Source organism: Dama dama, chromosome 23 (assembly GCF_033118175.1).
Source record: "Dama dama isolate Ldn47 chromosome 23, ASM3311817v1, whole genome shotgun sequence".
NCBI classification, from domain to species: domain Eukaryota; kingdom Metazoa; phylum Chordata; class Mammalia; order Artiodactyla; family Cervidae; genus Dama; species Dama dama.
The window spans coordinates 24,199,756-24,226,465 of NC_083703.1; the positions used below are offsets into that span (position 1 = coordinate 24,199,756).

The 26,710-nt window shown below is 35.7% G+C and overlaps 1 protein-coding gene across 1 annotated transcript in view; it reads right to left on the reverse strand.

The window, feature by feature from the left end:
* Nucleotides 1-26,710, reverse strand: part of DNAJC1 (DnaJ heat shock protein family (Hsp40) member C1) — a 185,606-nt gene that overhangs the window by 112,090 nt on the left and 46,806 nt on the right. The window contains exons 2-4 of the mRNA XM_061126180.1: nucleotides 7,132-7,233; nucleotides 6,599-6,645; nucleotides 308-473 (exon numbers count right to left, since the gene is read on the reverse strand). Of these exons, the coding sequence (XP_060982163.1) occupies nucleotides 308-473; nucleotides 6,599-6,645; nucleotides 7,132-7,233 (315 nt within the window). The remainder of the gene's footprint in view (nucleotides 1-307; nucleotides 474-6,598; nucleotides 6,646-7,131; nucleotides 7,234-26,710) is intronic.

Sequence of the window (26,710 nt, forward strand, 5' to 3'; positions counted from 1 at the left end):
ACATGTATATCTAGAAGGTGACAATAAGGAAAACATAGCTTTACCTTCTAATTTTCAGCTTGATATTTACACCTTAACAAAATTTTTTAACAAACTCAAAATGACTCATTTTTAAAAGGAAACATTTTCTTCTTATGTCATGGGTTCTTGAAATAGAAACATCAAATACTAAATGTTGAATACAAAAGTACTAGAATAAAGAATATATATAAGAAAGCTGAAATTTTTATCAGTTGAAAAAATAAACGTCTAAAATTCCATATAAAATTAAGGAGGCTAGGTCACTTGATTTATTACCAGTACTTACCAGTTGTTTTTCCAGGTAGATTGACCAAACCACAGCATAATGACCCACTGTGAGAATAATGAACGAAAGTAATGCCAGCTCAGCGTTGCTCATTTTTCTCACCCGCCTGTAGTAGAACACAGGCTGTCGCCAATCTGGAAGTCCATTGATCAGAATATCATCATACCTAGAGGAGCAAATACAACAGTTTTTCATACGGAGTTTAAAAATAAAAGCAAACAACGTTATTTGTATCAATACTTAAAAAGAGGAAAGAGAAAAGAATTTCTCCAAAATATATAACATTTATACAGATTACCTGCATTACAATGGCCTGTAAATCAAAACACTGCATTCAATCATACACAATCTTCGAAAAGGCACTCAGTGATATACCCAGGATCTGATATACAGATCTTGTGTTTTTAAACACTCCAACGACATGACTCCTGGAATGACATCCAAACTCAAGGAGCCTTATAGTCCACCTCTCCATCACAGGCTGCAGTGAGGCCCCACCATGAAAGTCAGTGACAAAAGGAAGGATCTCAATGGGAGAAAATCAAGACAAGAGCTCTATTTGCTTCCAAGAATTATATATTAATTGAATCACATTCAGGATAAATTTTCTAGTTAGTGCTTTTATTTGAATCTCAGTACAAGGGTTCAAGGTCGAAATATTTATAATTTTATCAAAGCTTCTTAAAGACATAAAAAGTCTATTTAAAAGGGGCACCTTTTAATTTTATGTTGCTCATGTTCTTTTTAAGAATTAAAAACAATACCAAATTAGCAGGAGATGTGGAAACAACCAATTTCTCAATAAAACTGTTTATTTGTAAACATTTAGGTGGCAGTTTCCTCACATTTTTGTCTTTGCTGAAAGGGAAGAACATAACAAATTTCCTAGTAATTCACTTTAAATCAACTTTCTTTAGAATAAAATTTCAACTGAATTTAAATTTACCCATCAGACATTATGGAGGCAAATATTTTTAACGTTAAAAATAAGGAGTAACATTTATGACTGTAAAACTCAAAATGGTCTCATGCAAATACTGTATGTTCAAAACACACAACTTGTTAATCTTAGTTGAACACAACTCATTAAATATTCTAATCACACTATTTCCAGAATTAAATCTTCACTGAAAGGCCTAATTTGGTGCAACACATTGACCAAAATATTTTAATTAAAAATATTCTGAGTTAGTCGCAGGCCTAATTACAGGAATAGAAATAGGGCCTATATTGTCAGGCAGGTCAGTAGAACTCAGTAGTAGGTTTTTCTCAAGTAAATTGACCGATCTACGAATAATAGCGCAGCTGCTAAACTGCCAGTCTTGACATGTAAATCAATTTAAATGCAACAACTGCAGTAGCTACTTTGATAGTTATTAAATTGATACCTTGGAGATATGCTTAAAAAAATAAAGCAGAGCATTTATTACAGGCAACTTCTTTTTTCAGTAGAAAAATACTGGTTATAAATTCAAAATATATTTTATTGGACTATCTAGAAAACCTGACTTTTAGGATCAACTTAGATTATTAAAAATAACAGCAGATCAGAATAACCAATGTTCAAAGCAAATGACATTAGTGGTACTAAACTCTTAAAGGCAGGCAAACTTTATAGTATACAAGAATCTGGTAATTAAAATATGATTATGTAGTAGCTGATCCAAAGTTTGATGTTAAATATTCTTTTTCAATATTTATATAGCAATTTTTGAACACAAATAAATATATAACATGATTTCATCCAAAGTTATCATTCCTGTCCTTCAAAATTTATGTTTAAATCTACTGCTAAAAAGTGACTCTTTTTAAATTACCAACATATTGGCAAAAACGGTTTCAAGGGATATAACGTAAGATCACAATATCTGAATGAAGTCCAATAAAGAAAGGCCTGAATTTATTCTAAAATCTACATTCTACTTCAGATTTGTTGAGGAAAAAAAAGAGGAATATAATTATTTTCAGCTCTTCTCTCCCAGGAAATAACTTCAAGTAAAAAGTGTGGCTATTAATATAAACAACATCTAAGAAAGTGGTGACAGTTCCCTAAGAGCATTACTGTTAAACTTGTTTTAGATCTAAACAGTATTAGAAGAAAACCCAGCTAAACTCATAGCTGTGAATCTTGTATCAAATATTTTATCACCATTGAAATGCTATGTATCTGTTAACAGCTACTATTTTCTACCCCACATATAAATTGTATTTAGTGCACAGCTAAATTCAAGACAGCAGAATCTCATGCACTGAACACATTAAACAAAACTAGATATTTACTAGGCTATGTCTGCCACTCTAAACAACAGTTTCCAAGGATTAAGCTTAGAATCAATGCTCTATTGATTTTACTATCAATGAACATTATGGCTCACACGACTGGCCATTTTAAGGGAAGATAGCTTCTATTATAGTTCACTTTTTAGAGTATATGGTGTTAAAAGATAAATCACTGCTTTCCTGAAACACTGAAAAAATAAAGATATCCTTAAAATACAAAGACAATATATTCATAAGTTATTTAAGAAAAAATGTGTTGACAAAACAAAGTATCACTGTTATTCCTTTTCTATATCTAACACATAATACTGTTAAAATAATTAAGCTCATATAAACTGCTCTTAACAATTTGTTAAAACCAGATTAAGAATGTACACACATATGAATACTGTAAGAAAATACAAAAGTAAATTTCTTTGATGAAAATACCACTAATGTAAAAAAGATATGAAACTATAAAGGCATCATTTTAGAAATTAAAAATATTAACTGATCTATTCCATACATCCAACATATAGCCTAATAAATGTTTATTTCATTTGATTTTCTAAAATATATATGATAAACATAATAATGGTTATATAATCATTAGTGAGTTCCATTCTATAGTCATCAAATGACTATATTCAATTCACCAAATATATTTAGCCAAATATAAACATAAAAAGCAAATCGAAAAATGTTTAAATTCCAAGAAAAATTATGTAAATTATTAGCATGCTTTGAAATATAAAATAGTAACTATGAAATTAAAATAGAAAACAGGTATATTATATAAATAAATATTCAAATAATTCTAGCATTTGCCTAAATTGTGAATCTCTCACTGTAAAAAGTTTGAATCTTTAGCTTAAAAGAATAACATCATCTATTTAGGCCACATTTTGAACCTGAGTAAAAACTGTACAAAGATCATAAATAGGAAACAAGCTTAAATTAATTGATTTTTCCTTTATAAAATATATATATGTGCCAAAAGTTGTGGTACACAGCACTTACATTCAACTTTTACAAATATATACCATAAAATAGACCCAAAAAACTAAGTTGCACAAGCGAGTTACCAAAAGAATTTTAAAACAGATTTTAAATACAAGTAAATGTCCTAATATTACTAAAACACAATCTAGTGTATGTATGTAGTGCTTAGGATCGTCTCGGTACTTTGTTCCAGCTAACACTGGCTACAGCTTATGAGGCAGAACATAACTGAGCTGCTATTTCCTAAAATAAGGAAGTTACTTAAGGAGTTTCAAAAGACTTCTTTACTAATCTCCCTTATACTAACCAGGAAAACTTGTTTTTTCATGCTGTGGTCTATGTCTTTAGAAGAAAAAATGTCTTAGAAGTTTACTCCCAGTAACACTCCTAAGAATCTACCCAAGAGAAATGAAAAGCATTTGTTCAGAGACTTCTGTGTGAGTATTCACAACAGCATTGTTAGTCATAGCCAAAAAGCGGAAATGATCTCAATGTCTATCAGTTGATGAATGGATAAATGAAAGTGGAATGTGGAATACTATTCAGCAATAAAGAAGAATGAGCTACTGGTATATGCTACAATATGGGCGTACCTCAAAAATATGTTGATAATAGGAAGAAGCCAGATACAAAATACTACTAGATGATTTAATTAATATGAAAAAACACATTTACAGTCACATAAAGGAGATCAGTGATTGCCTGGGGTTGGGAACAGAATGGTAAGTGACTGCAAATGGGCTTGAGGGAGTGTTTTTGAAGGTAATGTTCTAAAACTGGTTGTGGTAGTCTGCACAACTCTGTAAATTCATTAAAAATCATGGATTTGTACACTTAAAATAAGTTAACTGTTATGGTATGCAAATTATACCTAAATAAGGCTGTTTAAAAAATAAACTTTGTTCCTTAAAAAAGAAAAAAAAGGTAATCTATTATTTTATCTGCTTCATTGTTATTCCCTTTCCTACTAAAATTTTTTAAATGAGGCTGCTTTCAGTGAAAAGACAATTATTTATAAGGGAAATAAATAAGTCCATTACAGTTCCTGGAAAGTTACACACTTGAAAGCACTTATTAATAAATATTTATAATAAATGATTGCAATACCAAAGAGCATTTGTTAATATCACTATAAGACAATTTTCTTTCAAAAGATAAAACTGTGCTTTTTTTTTCTAAAGGAATTATAAACATTAGGTAATTATAGAGATGCATTTCTCCTATAAGTTTAAATACTCATAGGTCACCTGGCCTCAGGCGCAAGCTTTGGAAGAGTGATTCTCAGCTTGATTAGTTACGACTTTTGCCTCAAGGAAAACCAGTTACCAAAGAGTTACTTGTGCCTCAAGGGGTATAAATACTACAGCTGTTTGTGTAACTGTCAGATCCATTTTTTCCTACTAACACTCTACAATAAATGCAAAGGGAACTAATCCTAAAAAGAAAATGTTTGATGAATCTGTGTTAATGAAGAAACAATTTATACATGAGAAGTGATTTGTTCTGAAAAGATATAAATAATTTCGGTAATTGAAAGAAACTGTTACAAAGTTTACTGACTTAAAACAACAACAAACAAAAAAAAAAAAACAAAATCTGACGCCAGAGATACAGGGAGACTAAATAAAGCTATCTTTACAGACACATACTTGATGTGTGAAACACAACTAGGGGCTCAGTGAGAGAAACCAACTAGAAAATATGCACAGAATGACCAACACTTCTTTCAACACGGTTCTAGGACTCTTTCAACACTATGGATTATCTCAAACCAGAGGAATGTCTGCTATGGTATCTGGACCAATGCCAGCCCTTGTTATAAAGCAAAGAACACTTCAAGAGAATATCCTGAGTACCTTGCTTTGCAATCTGACAAACTGAGGTATTCAAATTAAACTGTTAAAGATGAGAACCAAGAGTGGGAGCAGACACTGTAGGATACAGAATAATTCCAGGTAACACATCTGAAGAAAGATTCAGAATGTCACATTGCATAATGTTTTGGATTTTCTCTAAGATATACTAGCTTTAATAGAGTAATATTTTCGAACTGCAGAGGGTAGCTCAGTAGTGTCTCATGAAACCAATTTAGCAGACCACAATCAGCATTGTTTCTAAAAAGAAAAAAGAACAGTCTAGACTAGCCTAGAATAGAAAAATAAAATATGTCTTTCACACACAATAAGAAGTGTTCTGTGACATTTTTGTTTCTGTTGTGTCTGTATGTCCTGAAGCATGATGCAAAATGTATTTCTTACCATGAGTCTGACTTAAAGAACTCTGAAACCTGTCATAGTAGTGTCTACATACCACACATTTGGAAGAACAGAGGAAAGGGTTTCTGTGCAAGCTCCTAAGTCATTAGCATTTAAACCACTGTAAAATCTATTACTACTCTTCTGAAAGGCACCCAGAGACATCTCAAAGAGAGGGTGCTGCCTCCTGTCTGACGTTCAACCCTAAACACAGAGTCGCTGGAGGAGAGTAAGGGAAGGGATGGAGGCAAAAGAAACAGGAGAAAGAAGCAAATATTTTTCTTCTACTCCTATCTTCTACTTACACAAGTCTGCTCTCTCACTCACAAGTTAGGTTTATTATTTTGAATATGAGGAAACACTGAGAAAAGGTAGTAACTTGAATATCTCTAGTCGCCTAATTGCAAAACATTTAAGAAACTCAGGGGGGACAGACCCCCAAGCACAGATAGGAGCAATTACTGATATATCAAAAATGAATAGGCATTTGTTTGAAGTCAAGTGGGATTCGAATTTTCCAGGGCATAGATACTCATGTTAAAAATATTAGCTAATGAAGGCATGATCCTGAAGTCTCTAAGTACTGAATTAACCTAGTGAATATTTTCAGTAGAAATTAACTCCACTCTAAATATATGTTTTAAAAACAATGCATTTCTTGAAAGGAATGAAAATAAAATTACTAACACAATAAAATCTTTAATGAGACAATTCTTTTCTTTATAAACAGACATCAAAGTATAACATCTTAATTGAAAAGCAGATGAACACTCACCTCTGCCTTCGTTCATCGTCCTTCAAAACCTCATAAATGGCCACCAACTAGATAAAACAGGAGCATCACGTTAAAAATACTTTCACCTATAAGAAATCATTTAGGAAGACAGACACACTATAATGCACATGCAAAAAGCCCATGCACTCAGTGAACAGATAAAATCTTAATTATAAGTACCATTCTATGGTTTTGGTAGCACCTTAAGAGGTTAAAAAAGGCTTGATACCAAAATACATCTTTGCAAAAGATGCAAAAGTAATAATTATCTTAACACATGCTTTTTAAAACTGCAATTTAAAGAAAGAAAATTATGACAATTATGACTCCCCCCAGAACTGAGATTCTAATATAAAAAATGCTGGTAAAAGCGTTACTTTTTTTAAAAAACTGAATAAATATGTATGCATAACATTTCTAAACTACAATCTCATTTTAAATGGAAATATTCTACATATAGGTTACTGTTTTTACCATAAACATTTATTTATAAATTACCACAAAAATATATAACAGCAGCATATTTCACTTACTTGTCTAAACTGAGTTTCTGCATTTTCATCTTTATTCTTGTCTGGATGCAGAGTTAGTGAAAGCTTACGATATGCTTTTCTAATGTCTGCAGATGAAGCATCCTGGATGTAGTTGGGGGGGGGGGGGGGAGGGGAAAAACACAAAGCAAACTTTGTCAGAAAAAGAAATTCCCAGAACCTTGTTAAGATCTGAGAAGACAGCCAACCAAATGCAGGACCCCAGGCAATGTAATTTGAGCAATCAGTCTAACAACCAGGCTATGCAACTAGCCTGACCCACATGACTGAACAATTATTCAATCTAATTTGGCTCTCCTCTTAACTTTTCATTACCATACATTCATTTAAAGAAGACAGTATTTGGCAAAACTTTTCAAACACTTGCCTTCCTAAAATTAACCAATAAATCTTTTTCAGTAATTAAGAGATCAAAAAGAAACAAATTAAAAATTAATACATCCGTGTGCCTTCAAAGAAGGTCTTTATTTATTTGAGAATCTTAAAGCCAATGTCTGAAGCCCAGGCTTACCATATGTGGTTCCCTCATTGTTATTTATATTGAATTTACCATGAAGCAGCCACCTATGGAATCTCAATTTCAACATGTCAAAAAGTATGCCTATTTGAAGTCAGTTAAATTTGCATTTACCCAAAATAATTATAATTAGAAATAGTTATGTATATTATCCTCAACTTTTTAAAGTACGTTTCAGGGTATCTTCAATAGTGTCCAGTTTCCACAGTCTGGTTTGCAGAAATAAATTTGCCCACTATTTATGTGCTATTAACATAGTTTAAATATATTTTAAAAGGACAGCTGAGGAAGAGTACTTTGGATTAAATGAGTATTAAAATTGCACTTTATGTAATCCTGTCCTGTTTGTATATATAAACTCAGAGAACACCATTTTACATAGCTAGTTAAAAAAAAAATACATGAAAACAACAACACACTGTTAAGTATAAAACTTGGTCTCCATTAAGTTTAAAATTTATTCCAAACACTACCACATTCATAGAGAGGCAAAATGAGACTAAAGTTGCTTATTAACTTTTATCTTGTTTTACAAATGAATATTTGTTCAATTAATTCATAAAACTGATATACTAAAAAGTTCAAATGACTAAAAAAACAAACATAACAAAAGTCCATGTTCCTGGAACTAAATAGCTGTGAATTAAACAGAGCTGGAGCAAGCCAAAGTGAGACTATAATCAGTCTGTCAAGCTCTCTTTTATAAACCATTACTTTCATTACCAATTTTCTGGGACTGTTGCTCCAGGCCACCACTCTAAAGTTTCAACTTAGGTGTGAATATTTTTCTGACTCATGGAGGGTTGATGAGCTAAAAAATTAGCAGAGTAAGTTTTGCAGGTAATATAATTTCCATTCTCACAAGCTCAATGGAATTGTTCTGTTCTTTATATTTGAATGATAGCTAATAAGTAGTAGAAAAGAATGATTATTTTTTTCTGAAACTGTGATGGAGATTCTGTCGAGCAAAGTGGTCAAATGTCAAATGAATGCTCATTGTCTAACTGGGGCTTTAATTTTAGATTTTATTAATTGGGACTATATCATAGAGGAATTGCAAAAGTAGGTTTCTTACAAAATAAGATCTAATGTATTTGCTTATGTTACAAAATTAATACATGCTCATTACAGAACACCTATGACTTACTAACACTCACCTAAGACCCAGTCTTGCCAACCTGACTCCAATCCTCCAGTTTTCTGCTACAGTATACACCCTAAGTATAAATGTGACCAGATGGCTCTCCTATTTCAAACTCTTCAGTAACTCCCAAGAACCTTCATCATTTGTCTTATCCAGTATTTTTAACTTTGTATTGCACCATCTTGATCCATCTTCCTGGTCCCCCAAATCATCACACAATAAGATCCTGTTCCCCAACCTTATGTTTTTGTTTTGCATCCAGCTGTAGATACCGCAGTTCTCTCCCGACTTTGGAATGGGCCTCTCAGGCTGCACAGAAATACTGCCTATTTTTCTCGTGAGAATCTGCCCCATAATTTATTTCACCAATAAGCTTCACCTTAAGTAGACAGAACTGAAAAACTCAGTTTTCCCTATCTAAAAGATATGCTCTAGAGAAGCTGCATCTCAGACTAGCTTATGCATGTGTTCAGTTCAGTTCAGTCGCTCAGTCGTGCCCGACTCTTTGCGACCCCATGAACTGTAGCACGCCAGGCCTCCCTGTCCGTCACCAACTCCCAGAGTTTACTCAAACTCATGTCCAACAAGTCGGTGATGCCATTCAGCCATCTCATCCTCTGTCATCCCCTTCTCCTCCTGCCCCCAATCCCTCCCGGCATCAGGGTCTTTTCCAATTAGTCAACTCTGCGCATGAGGTGGCCAAAGTATTGGAGTTTCAGCTTCAGCATCAGTCCTTCCAATGAACACCCAGGACTGATCTCCTTTAGGATGGACTGGTTGGATCTCCTTGCAGTCCAAGGGACTCTCAAGAGTCTTCTCCAACACCATAGTTCAAAAGCATCAATTTTTCGGCACTCAGCCTTCTTCACAGTCCAACTCTCACATCCACACATGACCACTGGAAAAACCACAGCTTTGACCAGATGGACCTTTGTTGGCAAAATAATGCCTCTGCTTTTTAATATGCTATCTAGGTTGGTCATAACTTTCCTTCCAAGGAGTAAGCGTCTTTTAATTTCATGGCTGCAGTCACCATCTGCAGTGATTTTGGAGCCCCAAAAAATAGAGTCTGACACTGTTTCCACTGTCTCCCCATCTATTTCCCATGAGGTGATGGGACCAGATGCCATGATCTTAGTTTTCTGAATGTTAAGCTTTAAGCCAACTTTTTCACTCTCTTCTTTTACTTTCATCAAGAGGCTCTTTAGTTCCTCTTCACTTTCTGCCATAAGGGTGGTGTCATCTGCTTATCTGAGGTTATTGATATCTCTCCCGGCAATCTTGATTCCAGCTTGTGCTTCTTCCAGCCCAGCCTTTCTCATTATGTACTCTGCATATAAGGTAAATAAGCAGGGTGACAATATACAGCCTTGATGTACTCCTTTTCCTATTTGGAACCAGTCTGTTGTTCCATGTCCAGTTCTAACTGCTGCTTCCTGACCTGCATGCAGGTTTCTCAAGAGGCAGCTGTTAGCAGGCCCATTTTTACTGACAAGGTAAATGAGGCAAAGAGAAGTTAAGTAACTTGCTCAATTCCAGACTTCGGGGAAGTAGGGGAAAACAGAATTCAAACCCAAAAAATATTGCATCAGAATCATAGCTCTCCATGTTGATTCTTAAGATTCAGTTAGTATGTTTCAGCTGACTCACTGCACAGGGGGCTACAGCTTTGGGGAAGGCAGTGAGAACAACTGCTACACTTCTACTGATCTGATAAACTATACAGAAAACATCCACACAACTACAATGTAAATATGGTCCACTGCAGTTTTAAAGGTTAATATCCTGATATATGCTGGCTTTTACAGCACATTTTACACCATATTTCTACTACAGACCCAAATGTTAGAACATTTATCTCACAAACACAATGAATGAGACCTTTTATCTCTCTGATTTTCAGGGAATGGGTGAACTGGTCATCTTCAACACTGTTCACAGATCAGATCTACAGGATTCAATTCTTTTCCTTCTAAATGTGATATGGTGGGGTGTGTGTGTGTGTTTTTTGACAAGCTGGGTATGAATTATCTTAATACCTGGATGACTTCTGTAAAGAACGGATATATGGTCATTCTTTTAAAAACAAAAATAAACTCCAAGGGCTTGTCCCTGTCCCTGAAAAGAAACAGCAAATACCCTGGCAAAAACTGTCAGAATCAACCTTATATGCAAACCAGTCAAAGGATTCCAGTAATCAGTCAAGCACTCAGTCAAGGAAAAGTAGCTAATCCTCTGTAAGAGTCTTGAAGTTATCAATCTGAGTTATTGGTGTGGGTTTCTAGTGTGAAGAGTATGTAAAGTAGACTTTGTTCTAAAAGAACTGTGGTTGCTTGTTTAGGCTTATCTTTTGATTGCCTGACAGATTGCGTAAAGGGCTTACCTTTGTTTTTACCAAACTCTGATCTATCCCAGGACAGGCAGGCAACTGTTCAGGACATTTGTCAAAAACATTTAACAGCAAATTTATTAGCTGGTGTCAAACGAGGGAAGGGACTGCGGTTAGGCACACAATATATACATCAAAAAGCTAAGGAGAAAAGACTGGGAAGTGAGGTGCTTTGGGGAATATGGTATTTGAAGTGCTCCCACATATTCCTTGGAAACTAGACGACCAACATCTGTATGCCCAAAGTGGAGTACACAGTCAAAAAGACTTGAGAAGGCCCTAAATTCTCACTTCTGGCTGAAAGATTTTGAGGGGTTTTTATTTATTTTTTTTTTTGCTTTTCGTTTCTTTCCTGTGCCAAATCATTGAGGAAATCTTTGCTGAATCATTATCTGATGCATAAGCTAATCAAACAGATCTTAGTGGCCACAAATGGCAAAGAATATACACTATACAAAATTAATTCAGAAAAATCACTAGACAAACAACACCAACCACAAGCAGCAAAAAGGCAAAAACCAAAGGAAGAAAAACAAAACAAACCTGGTGAGGTGAAGTAATCTAACTGCTGCTAAGTCGCTTCAGTCGTGTCCGACTCTGTGCGACCCCATAGACGGCAGCCCACCAGGCTCCTCTGTCCCTGGGATTCTCCAGGCAAGAATACTAGAGTGGGTTGCCATTTCCTTCTCCAATGCATGAAAGTGAAAAGTGAAAGTGAAGTCGCTCAGTCATGCCCGACTCTTAGCGACCCCATGGACTGCAGCCCACCAGGTTCCTCCGTCCATGGGATTTTCCAGGCAAGAGTACTGGAATGGGCTGAAAATAATCTAATTACCACATTATATATTCAAAATATCCAGTATTCATTAAAAATTATGAAGAAGGCAAAGAAACAAGAAAGTATGGCCCACACACAGAAGAAAAGGAATAGAAATTGTCCCTGAAAATCAGATATTGGATTTACTAGAGAAGGACTTTAGATGAACTGTTTTAAACATGCTCAAGAGCACAAACAAAGAACTAATAGAATAAGAATGCTGTCTCACCAAATTGAGAATACCAACAGAGAGAGAAATTTTAAAGGCAAAGAGAAATTCTGGACTTGAAAAACACAATAACTGAAATTTAAAAATTCACTAGAGAATTCCAAAGCAGAGAAAAAAATCTATGAACTTGAAGATACATCAATTGAGATTATCCAATATGAGGAGCAAGAAGAAGAAAAAAAGTAAAGAAAAATGAATAGAGCCTAAAAGACCTGTGGGACACCACTACATATACCAACATACACATAATAAGAGTCCAAGAGGGAGACTAGAGAAGGCAAAAAAAAGAAAAGAAAAAAAAAAAAAAAAGGGAAAAAGACTGAAAACTAAACTTTTCAGTCATGAATAAAACACATGAATATACACACCCAAGAATTTCAACAAATCCTAAGTACACACAAAGTAATCCACACCTATGAACATTATACTCCAACTGTTCAAAGACAGAGAGAATCCTGAAAACAGCAGAGAGAAGTGACTCATTATGTACAAGGAATTCTCAATAACACTAACATCTATTTCTCATGAGAAACCATGGAGGCTAGAAATTAACTGAATGACATATTCACAGTGCTCAAGAAAAAAAAAAATCTGTCAAACAAGAATTCTATATCCAGCAAAGCTATCCATCAAAAAGGAAAGAGAAATCAAGATATTCTAAGTAAACAAAAACTAGAGTTCACTGCTAGTAGTCTTAATCTACAAAAAGTACCACAGAGAGGCCTTTAGGCTGAAAGGAAATCATACTAGACAGTAACTCAATTCATACAAAAAAATAAAGAACACTGATAAAGATAACTATATAGATAAATATAAAAGTCAATATTCACGTATTTCTGTTTAGTAACTCCAATTTTTAATGATTTTTAAAACTACTAAAGCAATGATAAATCTATGTCTTAAATAAAACAATAATATATGTCCATAGGCATACATGTATAAAGATGTAATCTGTGACAATAACTATATGAGGAAGGAAAACACAGCTATTTAGGAGCCAATTTTTTAATGTGATTGAAACTAACTTGGTATTAATTCAAACTAGACTGCTACAAATTAATGTCACTTATATAATCTCCATGGCAAATACTAAGACAATAAATCTATTTTAAAATCTAGATTTAAAATCTATTGTAAAAGAAAAAGCAAAGCAAATAATACACTAAAAATACTGTGAACAATTATGCCAAACAATTAGGAAACCCAGATAAAACAGACAAATGCCTAAAAACACACAAACTGACTCCCAAAGAAACAGAAAAAGTGAACAGACCTATAATAAGTAAAGAGATTGATTAGTTAAAAACCAAAACCCAAAAAGAGCCCAAGTACCTAAAAAGAAAAGCCTGAAACCTCAAAGCCAGATGACTGAACTCTGTCAAATATTTGAAGAAATCACAATCCTCTTTAAATTCTTCCAAAACATAGAGAGAAAGGAATGTTAACTTATTCTATGGGGCCCAGATACCAAGACCAGACAAATACCTCAAAAAACAAACAAACAAACAAACCTATAGACTAATATCCCTTATGAATGCTGATGCAAAATTCCTCAGCAAACTTCTAGTAAATTAAATTCGGCAGTATATAAAAAGGACTTACATACCATGACCAAGTAAGATTTATGCAATCAATTCAAAGGTGGTCATGGTATGAAAATCAATCAATATAATACATCATATTAATAAAATGAAGACCAAAACACTACATAATCATCTCAACTGATGCAGAAAAAGCATACCCAACACCATTTAGTAACAAACCACTCAACAAACCAGGACTCAAAACTTTCTGAAGTTGCTAAAAGGTATCTATGAAAAAACCACAGCTAACTTCCTACTTAAATGGTGAAGTCTGAAACCTTTTCTTTAAGATCAATAATAAGAAGGATATTTGTTCTAGCTTGAGCAGTCAGTGGGGAAGAAGAAACAAAAGGAATTCAGATTGGAATGGAAGAATTAATACTACCTCTATTCACAGATGATATGTCCTGTATGTGGAAAATTCTAAAAAATCACAGGAAAAATATTAAGGCTAATAAATAAATTTATTAAATTGTAGGACACAAGGTCAATATATAAAAATCAGCTTTATTTCTATATACTAGCAATTAAAAAATCCAAAGATGAAATAAAGAAAACAAATCCTTGACAACAGCATCCAAATGAATTTAAAAAATTGGAATAGTCTAACAAAAGTGTAATGTTTATACACTATGAACTATAAAACATCATTGAAAGAAGTGAAAGATCTTAATAAATGGAGAGGCATCTATGTTCATGGACTGGAAGACAATATTGTTAAAGTGGCAATAATTCCAAAGTTGATCTACAGATTCAATGCAATCCCTATCAAAATCTTGCCTAGCATTTCTGCAGAAATTTACATACTAATCCTCAAATTCATAGGGAAATGTCAGGGACGCCAAATAGCTACAATAACTTGAAAACAAATGTCCTAAAATAACTTGCAATAACTGGAAGTCACATATCCTGACTTCAAAATTACAGTCATCAAGACAGTGTGGTTATGATGTAAGGACAGACAAATAGCTCAATGTAAGAATTCAGCACCCAGAAATAAACTTTCTCATCTATGGTCAATTCATTTTCAACAAGGTTGCCAAGATCATCCAGTAAAGAAGAGTCTTTTCAATAAATGCTGTTGATATAATTGGATATCCACATGTAGAAAATAAAATTGGACCCTTACCTCACACTATATAAAAAGTTAACTTGAAATGAGTCAAAGTCCCAAATATAACAGCTAAAACTATAATCCCTTAGGAGAAAACAGAGGTAAATCTATAAGACCTTGGAATACAACAGATTCTTAGCTATGACATAAGAATAATAGGCAACAAGAGAAAAAATTTACAAACTGTACTTAATCAGAATTTAAAACTTTGCAGTCCCCTGTGGCATTAGTGGTGAAGAACTCACAGGAGTTCTTCACAGGAGACATAAGAGACACAGGTTCAGTCCCTGGGTTGGGAAGATCTCCTGGAGGAGGGCATGACAACCCACTCCAGTATGCTTGCCTGAAGAATCTCATGGACAGAGGAGCCTGGTAGGCTGCAGTCCATGGGCGCACAAAGAGTTGGACACGACTGAAGTGACTTTGCACACACACACACATGCAAGTTCGGTGGTTCCTTAAAACACACAGACACACACACAAAGAATTACTATACAACCTTGTAATTATATTCCTAGGTATTTATTAAAGAGAATGAAAACTGTTGTTCAAACAAAAGCTCGTACACTAATGCTGACAGCAGTATTATTCACCAGTGGCCAAAAAGTAGAAACACCCAATGTCCACCATCTGATGAATGGACAAACAAAATCTGGTATAGGTATATCAAAATAATTAATATTACTCAAACATAAAAGGCATGAAGTACTTTATATGCTACACATGAATGAATCTTGAAAATACTCTGCTAAATGAAGAAAAGAAAGTAAGTGAAGTCGCTCAGTCATGTCCCACTCTTTACGACCCTGTGGACTGTAACCGACAAGGCTCTTCTATCCATGGGATTTTCCAGGCAAGAATACTGGAGTGGGTTGCCATTTCCTTCTCCAGGGGATCTTTCCAACTCAGGGATTGAACCCGGGTCTCCCGCATTGCAGGCAGACACTTTACCATCTGAGCCACCAAGGAAGCCGAATGAAGAAAAACCAGATGAAGAAAACCAAATGAAGAAAAACCAGACACAAAAGGCCACGTATTATATGATTTCATTTCAATTGTCCATTTGCCTTTTATGGACAAATCTATTGATACAGAAAGCATTTCAGTAGTTCCCAGGGCCTACAGAGAGAGGGACACGGGGAGTGACTGCTTAATACACACGGAGTTTCTTCTGGGGCGATGAAAATGTTCTGTAATTAGATGGTTGCTGAACAACATGTGAATATACTAGAAGTCATGGGATTGTACACTTAAATGGTTAAAATGGTGAACTTTGTTTTGTGAATTATATCTCAGTTTTTAAAAATTGAAACAGTACTAAATTTTCTTTATTGCATGCTATGTGCTAGGCACTATTCTAGCCACTATATATGTTAATTCCCTTGAATTTTACAACCCTTGGTGACTTGGTTATATACTTGATAGGTATAATTATCCTATTTTAATGAGGAAACTGGGACTTCAACTAAGGTTAAGTAATCTGCGAAAATCTTGCATAGGTACTAGGTGGCAGAAATTTCCTGCCAGAAATTTAGTCTTACATCCCATGCTACCTCTTCTAGAATTAAAGTGGCATGTCTTATGGCCACTCCTCAATCATCTTCTAATGTAAATTAGGTTATACATCAAAATGGAACCAGTTATCTCTGGGAGTCTGAAAAGTGGGATTAGTAATAATCTGATACAGTTCAACCCAGAGACGCTTAAAAATGTATAGATTGTTCCTGGGAACACTGTTCTAGAGGTAGATATAGTAATCTAAATGAAAAATTTCTTATCCAATTTACTTATGAACAGATCTGGTAAGGCTGTTTGATGTGGGACAAATCTCAAGAGAAATTTTGTTCACATTCTAGATTTTATTAGATTAGCCCCTTTTTCCATTTACTATGATGTTTAGGTTGAAAATAACCAAGCCAGTTATTAGCTATGTAATTTTGGACAAATCTAAGTCTCAAGTTCTCATCTATAAAATAGGAATGATAATGTTAAAACAAATGAATACACACACACACATACATGAAAATATATATACATACATATATATGTATATAATATGCTAACTATAGCATCTGGCACACAGTAGTGCTGAGTAAATGAAAACTGTTATAAAGTGTAGGCTAAATGGTCACTGTTTCTTCTTCATTTTAACACTTGGCAAATCTTGACTTGCGATTTACTTGGATTTGTACTTTAGACCATGACAAGTAAGGAACTGAGAAGAGTAAGATGAATTTGGATGGTTTTTATTTACTGATTTGACAATATTCATTGAGTCCCTATACTTACAAGCACTGAGGACACAGTAGTGAACAAAATAAACCCAATCTCTATCCTCATAAATGCTTTGCAAGGTAAGAGCACTGAAAATTTTAAGTGGCCCAAGAGGGGTTCCTTATTTTACTTTATATCAGAGGTTGGCACATATTTTCTGTAAAGGGCTAGACTAAATATTTGAGGCTTTGCAGGCCAAAGAGTCTCTGCTACAATTATTCAACGTTGCCACTGCAGTGAGAAAGCAGCCACAGACAACACATAAACATGGGTGTGATGCTGTCCCAGTGAAATTTTATTTTAAAAAACAGCTGGTGTCTGGCTTTGGCCCATGCAGTGTAGTTTGTTGACCCCTGATTTATATCTGTGGATTGTCAATAATCTAAAACTCATTCTATTTACAGTATCTTTGCAAATTTGAAATCTACCTATACACACACACACATATGTATACATGTATACATGTATACAGATATTTTATGTCTGCTGGGAGGTTATCAAAACATCAGAAGACCTTACCCAGGACCTATCAAAGCACAGTGTTCTTAATAAAACTCCCTATTGCTTTGAAAGAACTCAAGAACATTAAATCCAAAAGAAGAACACCTAGTAGATTCAGTAAAGAGGCAAGACTACAGGTATTCAAACTATATATTTAGGCACATAGTTGAAGAACTTCAAACTCTGGTCGACATCTAGATATCTTAATTTGTGAAATGTTATTACCCAAGGTTAACTGCCTCAAAGTTAGGAATCCCATGTAATCTTTCTGACTAAGTCCTTGGGTTATTATCTGATGTTACTGAGTAAAAAGCCCAAGCTGAACTCTTAATAATGACTTTGTCCTCTTTACTCTGGCATTTAAATTTAAATTAAATCATTTGCATTTAAATTTATCAGTCAACACAGTCTACTCCCACTCTTCACCTTCCAAAAGAGCCAACAACAAAAAAACAAAAAACTATGTGCCTGGATAAAAGTGCATTTACCAGCAAAAGAACTAAATAACAGAAGCACGTAAGGACCAGAAGGATGAGGCAGGAAACTTGTGCTCAGCATAACTTCAGAACTATGGGATTTTATACCACGTTGACATAAAATTCAAAACAAATTGGAAAAAAATAAAAATAAATTGAAAAAGGAAAATATTTTAAAAAATAAAATTTCAGGGCAAAATAATTAATTAACTTCAGAATAAATTTTAATCCTGGGCTTCTATGGTTGACCTGCTACAAAAGAAGCAGGGGTTCTTCCACTGGAGATCACTGTTAAAGTCACCTGCTTTTGGAGAACACTACTAAAATTTATGTAAGATGATAGCTTTAGTTGACTTTTCTTAGCCTTAAACCATATATAAGAACCCATAAAAGGTTGGTCTATATCAAAATCCTGCTTTTTGATGCTCATGTAGAACATGTATCTTATTATTTTTTTGAGTCAAGATAAGTAAGAATAATTTGTTGACAAGTTGGGATAATTTCCAGTGCAGTAAGAGGTATGCATTGCACCCTCTTATTTTTAACTTGCATCAAAATAAATCTGGATTAATAACATGTTTATTTAAGTTGAACACACCTCTGCCCTCCCCATAAGATTAAAAATGCAAGCATTCTCCAAATGTAGATAAACAAAATATTGCAGCCCAAGAGACATCTGCTTCTGATATCTAATTACTGGGGGACTGAGTTGGCAGGAACATCAGATCAACTATTCACAAAAAAAAACCACCATTTCTGGTAACAAGATTAGTTATCTTATACTATATTTTTGCAGCTAATTTATTTTCAAAAGGAGGTCTCCTTACCAATTCAGTGGCAGAGGCACAGAGCAGGAGGGACAGTTCTATATTAAACGAATTTGAGAGACAGAACCACCAAATTATGCTTTTAAAAAAAAAAAATCTAACAAAGCAGAAATAAGAGTTGAAATTACATATTGCCTAGAAATTAATGAAAAGGAAAATATATGACATCAAAACTTTTAAGAGCTAAAGCTCTACTTAGAGGGTAATGCTTGTAGTTTAAAATACTCTTTTAATAAGACAATTTGAAAATGAATGAAGTGCCCAGCCTAATAAAGTAGAAAAAGAACAAAAGTACACAAAAGAAAATAGGAAGAACGAAAAAATAAACATAAAAATGGAAAGTAATGAAACTGAAAAGGAAAAAAAAAAGCTGGTTCCTTGGAAAGATGAATAAAACGTTCCGGACCCAGAATGCCTTGACAGTCCCTTAGAATCCTGGTTTCTGGACCTTGAAAATGGGCACACACCAGCTTTACCTTCCTCTCCACTGCATCTCCCTCCTGTGCTGTCCAACAGCGGAGCCAAATGATCTCATCTGAAGGCTCAGCCCAGACAAGTTCTCAAGATGATCCAGGGAACTTTCAAAATCCGTCCTTCACGTAAGGCAACTGTGCATTTGCTCCATTTCAGAGGCAGACTGGCCCTTAATCCCAGAGCACCAGTTCCCCTTACGGGGCTTTTCTCTACTATGGTTCTTGCTAGTCTGTACCTTGCTCCTGATATCTTGCTCCTGTATCTTCTTTTCAAAGACAGAAGCCCTAATTGCTCAATGCGGGCCCAGAAAATAGTCCCCTAGGGCCAAGGCTGGACATCTAGATGGCAGTGAACTGACTGTTATTGCTAAATGGTTTGTCCCTTTTCCCATTGGCATGCTTCCACCCTGACTTGGGAAGTGAGGTGCTACAATCAATGAAAGTGTTGATTTCAAATCCATGCCACACCAACGGAAAAAAAAGATAAGCACCCAGGCCTACCAACAGAAAGGGCAAAAGCAGCAGAAGCAGAGCCTCCATCTGATTTCCACCTTCCAAAATTTACAAAGCATATCTTATTGGCCGAAGCTCTATTACATCCAGCATACTTACTTCAAGTTAGTCTGAGAAAGTCATTAACTTTACACACTTTGTGCAAGAAAGCACACTAGAAGGAAGGAATAAATGTTGAAACTAATCCACTCTATTTACGACATTTGTTGTTGTTTAGTTGCTAAGTCATGTCCGACTTTTTTGTGACCCTATGGACTGTACCTGCCACGATTCTTTGTCCATGGAATTTTCCAGGCAAGAATACTGGAGTGGGTTGCCATTTCCTTCTCCAGGGGATCTTCCCTACCCAGGGATCGAACTCGTGTCTCCTGCATTGGCAGGGGGACTGGATTCTTTACAATGGAGCCCCCTGGGAAGCTCATTTACCACCCAGAAGGTTTGTTTTCTCACGTTGTTGTTGTTTAGTCACACAGTTGTGTCCGACTCTTTGTGACCCCATGGACTGCAGCACGCCAGGCTTCCTTGTCCTTCACCATCTCCCAGAACTTGCTCAAACTCCTGTCCATTGAGTTGGTGATGCTATCCAACCATCTCGTCCTCTGTCTTCCCCTTCTCCCGCCTTCATTCTTTCCCAGCATCAGGGTCTTTTCTCATGAGTCTGCTCTTCACATCAGGTGGACAAAGTATTGGAGCTTCAGCTTCAGCATCAGTTCTTCCGATGAATATTAAGGATTGATTTCTTTCAGGATTGATTGGTTTGATCTCCTTGCAGTCCAAGGGACTCTCAAGAGTCTTCTCCAACACCACAGTTCCAAAAGCATGAATTCTTCGGTTCTCAGACTTCTTTACGGTCCAATTCTCACATTCATACATGACTGCTGGAAAACCCATAGCTTTGACTATACAGACCTTTGTTGGTAAAGTAATGTCTCTTCTTTTTAATCCACTGTCTAGGTTTGTCATAGTTTTTTTCCAAAGGAGCAAGTGTCTTTTAATTTCATGGCTGCAGTCACCATCCATAGTGATTTTGGAGCCCAAGAAAATAAAGTCTATCACTGTTTCCATTGTTTCCCCACCTATTTGCCATGAAGTGACGGAATGGGATGCCATGATCTTCGCTTTTTCAATGCTGAGTTTTAAGCCAGCTTTTTCACTCTCCTCTTTCACCTTCATCAAGAGGCTCTTTAGTTCCTCTTCACTTTCTGCCTTAAGCATGGTATCATCTGCGTATCTGACATTATTGATATTTCTCCCGACAATCCTGATTTCAGCTTGTGCTTCATCTAGTCAGGCATTTTGCATGATATACTCTTGCAAATAAGTTAAATAAGCAAGGTGACAATATACAGCGTTGACGTACTCCTTTCCTGATTTGGAACCAGCCTGTTGTTCCATGACCAGATCTAACTGTTGCTTCTTGACCTGCACACACGTTTTGCAGGAGGCAGGTAGGGTGATCTGGCATTCCCATCTCCTTAAGAATTTTCCAGTTTTTTGTGATCCACACAAAGGCTTTAGCATAGTTAATGAAGCAGAAGTAGGTATTTTTCTAGAATTCTCTTGCTTTTTCTATGATCTGACAGATGTTGGCAAGCTGATCTCTGGATCCTCTGCCTTTTCAAAATCCACCTTGAACATCGGGAAGTTCTTGGTTCATGTACTGTTGAAGCCTTCCTTGCAGAATTTTGAATATCACCTTGCTAGCATGTGAAATGAGTGTAACTGTGCAGTAGTCTGAACATTCTTTGACATTGCCTTTCTTTGGGACTTGAATGAAAAGTGACTTTTTCCAGTCCTGTGGCCACTGCTGAGTATTCCAACTTTGCTGGCATACTGAGTGCAGCACTTTCACAGCATCAGCTTTTAGGATTTGAAATAGCTCAGCTGGAATTCCATCACCTCCACTAGCTTTGTTCATAGTGATGCTTCCTAAGGCCCACTTGACTTCAGACTCCAGGATGTCTGGCTCTAGGTGAGTGAACATAACCTTGGTTATCTGGGTCATGAAGATTTTTTTTTATAGTTTTTCTTATTCTTGCCACTTCTTCTTAATATCTTCTGCTTCTGTTGGTCCATACCATTTCTGTCCTTTATTGTGCCCATCTTTGCACGAAATGTTCCTTTGGTATCTCTCATTTTCTAGAAAAGATCTCTAGTCTTTCCCATTCTATTGTTTTTCTCTATTTCTTTGCATTGACCACTTAGAAAGGCTTTCTTATTTCTCCTTGCTATTCTTTGGAACTCTGCATTCAGATGGGTATATCTTATCCTTTCTCCTTTGTCTTTTGCTTCTCTTCTTTTCTCAGCTATTTGTAAGGCCTCTTCAGGCAATCCTTTTGATTTTTTGCATTTCTTTTTTCTTGGGGATGGTTTTGATCACCGCCTCTTGTACAATGTTATGAACCTCCATCATAGTTTTTCAGGCACTCTACCAGATCTAATCCCTTGAATCTATTTGTCACTTCCACTGTATAATCGTAAGGGATTTGATTTAGGCCATGCCTGAATGGCCTAGCTGTTTTCCCTACTTTCTTCAATTTAAGTCTGAATTTTGCAATAAGGAGTTCATGATCTGAGCCACAGTCAGTTCCTGGTCTTACTTTTGCTAACTACTGTATGAAGTTTCTCCATCTTTGGCTACAAAGAATATAATTAATCTGATTTCTGTACTGACCATCTCCTACAGCATTTAAGAAAGTGGTTCAATTTGCAAAGCAAAAGTGCAAAGCAGGAAATGCAATGGAATGATAATGAATGCTTTTACTTGGCTTTCTGAAATTAATTTTTTTTTAAGAGTAAAAACTATCTCTAAGTAAATAGACATGTAATCCTTTTCTTCAAGGACTGTCAGGATATATTTCCAAGTTATTTGTAGTATGGACTGTAAATCCCTGAAGACAGAGATCAGTTCTAAGTTCCCACTAGAAAGCACAATTGGGCTTCTCAGGTGGTTCAGTGATAAAGAATCCACTTGCCAATTCAGGAGATGTGGCTTTGATCCCTGGGTTGGGAAGATCCCCTGGAGGAGGAAATGACAATCGTTCCAGTATTCTTGCCTGGGAAATTCCATGGACAGAGGAGCCTGGTGAGTTACAGTCCATGGGGTCGCAAAAGAGTCGGACACAACTCAGCGACTAAACAACAACAAAAGCATAAATAATACAGTTTCTTAAAATTTCCTCATTTCCCAGTTTTTCCTTCTGGGTAAATGTATACTAGTGTAGTAAATGAAACTACTATCTATTCAGTAGCCAAAGCCAAAAATCTAAGGGTAAGCCTTGAGTATTTTCCTTCCTTCAGCCTCCTTATATAATTTGTCACATGTCCAAACACTCCCCTGATCCTCGGGCAAGCACCCTATTTTTGGCCCTGCTATGAGAGACTGTTGAAGGTATATGTTGCTTCAAACATCACGGCTTCTCTAGCATATAAAGTGATATTCAGTCCACCTTCTTTCTAATCCAGCTCTGTCTATATTCAACAATGAATTTCTAGAGTATCTTCTCATACTCAAGAAGTTAGATGCACTCGGATCTAGGATGCAAAAATGAGGCAAAAACCACTTCTGCTAGAAAACACAGTCATAGGTTTTTTTGGGGCAGTATTAAAAGTCTTGTTTCAACCACTAGCTTCATGGCCATTGGGCACTTTTTTGAGTGGAGCAGGTCTACAGCAGTAACTAACTGATCATCATAGTTCCCTGATCGTGAGGACTTCCTAACTGTAGCAATCACAGTACAGTTCAAGTAAGAGATATTGCAAAAGACTAGTATAATCACGAGAGAGACAGAACTTCAGTGTGTAGAAGAGTAGCAATGAGTTTACCTGAGCTTATCTTTGGGGAAAGAATAAAAAGTCTTCAAGAAATATTACTAAGAGAACTTCTGCTGAGAATTAGGTTAAGGAGATGTAAATGATAGGTGACTTGTAGTGTAGACTTGCACAAGTAAGGATACTGGTACCATTGGTAGAAATAGGGAACACTGGAAGGGTAGGATTAGAGGGTAGAGAAGAGTTTATCATGCAGGAAGTACCTTCGAAATAGTCAAGCGGAGCTGTTAATTAAGCATCTGAATATACAGATTTGAAGCTCAAAGAAGTAGTTAATTCTAGACATTTAAATTTAGGAGCTTCTGGTACACGAAGAAGAATCAAACCCAGGCACGAATAAGATTGCTTAAGGAAAAAAATATGGAGTGATAAGATACGAAGGCCTAAATGAGTATGAAGAATGTAAATAATGACAGAAAACCAAAGTTAGGTAGAAAATCAGAAGAGTTTAGTTTTATTCCAAGAATAAAAGAATGGTCAGCAGTATCAACACTGCTACTGGTGTACAATGAGCACTGAAACAGTACTGACTGAATTTGTTATTTTGAAGATCACCAACGACCTCAGGAAGTGTTTTTTGCTAATGTAATGGGTACAGAAGCCAAACTGGAGGGGTATGAGGAATGGATGGGAAGTTAGGAAATGAGGACATATTTTCAAGAAATCTGACTACTGGAAGATGATGTGGATTGAGAAAGGGCTTTTTTTCCTTTTTAACACTGATGAGAAGGAGCCTGCTGATAGAAGAATTTAAACATAGGTGACATGCAGGATTATTGAGAGACTGTTTCAGAGCAGGTGGGGATAGAATCCAAATTATGAGAAAAACTAGCCTTCAGGAAGAAGATGACAGATGGAGAAGCAAGTCAGTAGGGTAGATTGTGGGAAGCTGGAAGCATTTGACTCTGAATGTTATAAATCCTGATGATATAGAAATGTCATGACTCATAAAAGCTGAGAAGGGCATTCCCTGAATTAACAGGAATAAAGGTGCAAGTTGATGGTAAGAGAATTCTTTTAGGCTTGAACTCTTCATCACAGGTACTAGGAAGGTCATACTAAGGAACAAAGTGGACATGTAGACAGAGGGGAGACAGAACTAGTAACTCAGTCGGTATAATTTTGCCAAGCCATTCTATATCAGAAGATATGAAGTACATAGTGGTTATTTCTACATTTAACTCTTTCTTCTACATTACTGTCTCTTCATATTTCCAGTTTTATGCAAGATAACTGTTTACTTAGTAATCTGAGAAGTGATAAGTAAAAAATCAAAATTATACTAGATGATTGCTTAGTGATCAGTAAATTCAAATCCCCAGCTTATCTATGTAACAATATTACACACAAATAGATAATACTTTATGATCTGTGCATTTTATATCCAAATGGCCAACAAATGAACAAGTATCCAACTTCATTAATCATTGGGGAAAAGCAAACTAGAGTCCTAAGGAGATACCACTACATATGTTATGTCTTCAAAAGAGAATAGGACATAAGCCTCGTGAATCTGGAGATGACTTTAAATTATTTACTAAATCAGTTAAGGGTAGAGGAAAAAAAAAGAAAACCCTATACTCAGATTAATCCAGAAATTATTTCAGTAATTTATTCCTGGTTCTCATATATGGGTAACATGAGGGAAAATTTTTGAAACTTTATTCTTAAACTGGCTAGGGTTATTTCACTTCTCTCTCTGGAATCTTATTTTTTTGATTGTTTTGTTTTTAAAAAGCTGAAAAAGATAGAGAAGGAAAACCCAAATTTTAAAACTTTCAACTACTGATGGTGAGTGAAAGATTTAAAATTACATTGCCTTCAGTGTAAATAGTGGAGTCTGACCTCTCACCAAACAGATATAATTTCTTTGAGCTACTCTTCTAAATTAATTAAATGTGTTTTTAGTAACACTGCTTTGCTAGAAAGTCCCCAATTGGGAGGAAGTGGAGAATGAAGCTGATATAGGTGGCAAGTATTTTAAAGAAGAGGTGTTCTGAACCTGTCCTTAACCTTAGTTTATTTGACCTTTGATTCCTACTGTACACTACAGGTCACCAAACACAGTCTGTCTGGAATTAGAAAGTTCCCATCAGCACTGATTTGGAGACTAGTGTGATATTACATCTAGAGATTCTTTTGTCATTTATTTTGTTCCCAAAATTACTTTGTACAGTGGTTGCTGACCACTGTACTTACTAAAAGCAGTAAATATACAGAATTTCAAATAGTCATAACTATAAACTTAAATATTAAAGACTACAAGTTGGTAAGGAAATAAGTACTGGTAACTACTAATACTTTTATTATATGCCATTTCTTTGAATCATGACATAGAAATATCTGAGAAATCAAACTAGCTTCAACAGTTAAACACACTTCCACCCCCACCCAGAATAGATCTAATCCTAATTAAACTTAAAACTTTTGCACAGCAAAAGAAACCACAAACAACACAAAAAGACAGCCCTCAGAATGGGAAACTATATTTGCAAACAAAGCAATTGACAAGATTTAACCTCCAAAATATACATGAGCTCATGTAGCTCAGTATGAAAAAACAAACAACCCAATCAAAAATGAGGTGGAAGGGGCTTCTCTGGTGGCTCGGTGATAAAGAATTTGCCTGCCAAAGCAGGAAACACAAGTTCAATCCCTGATCTGGGAAGATTCCACAAGCCTTGGAGCTACTAAGCCTGTGTGCCACAACCACTGAGCCTGTGTGCTCTAAGAGCTCCAGAGCCAAAACTCCTGAGCCCACGTGCCAGAACGGCTGAAGCCCAAGTGCTCTATAGCTCGAGCTCCCCAAAAGAAGCCACCACAATGAGACGCCGGCGCACAGCAACTAGAGAATAGCCCCCACGTGCTGCAAC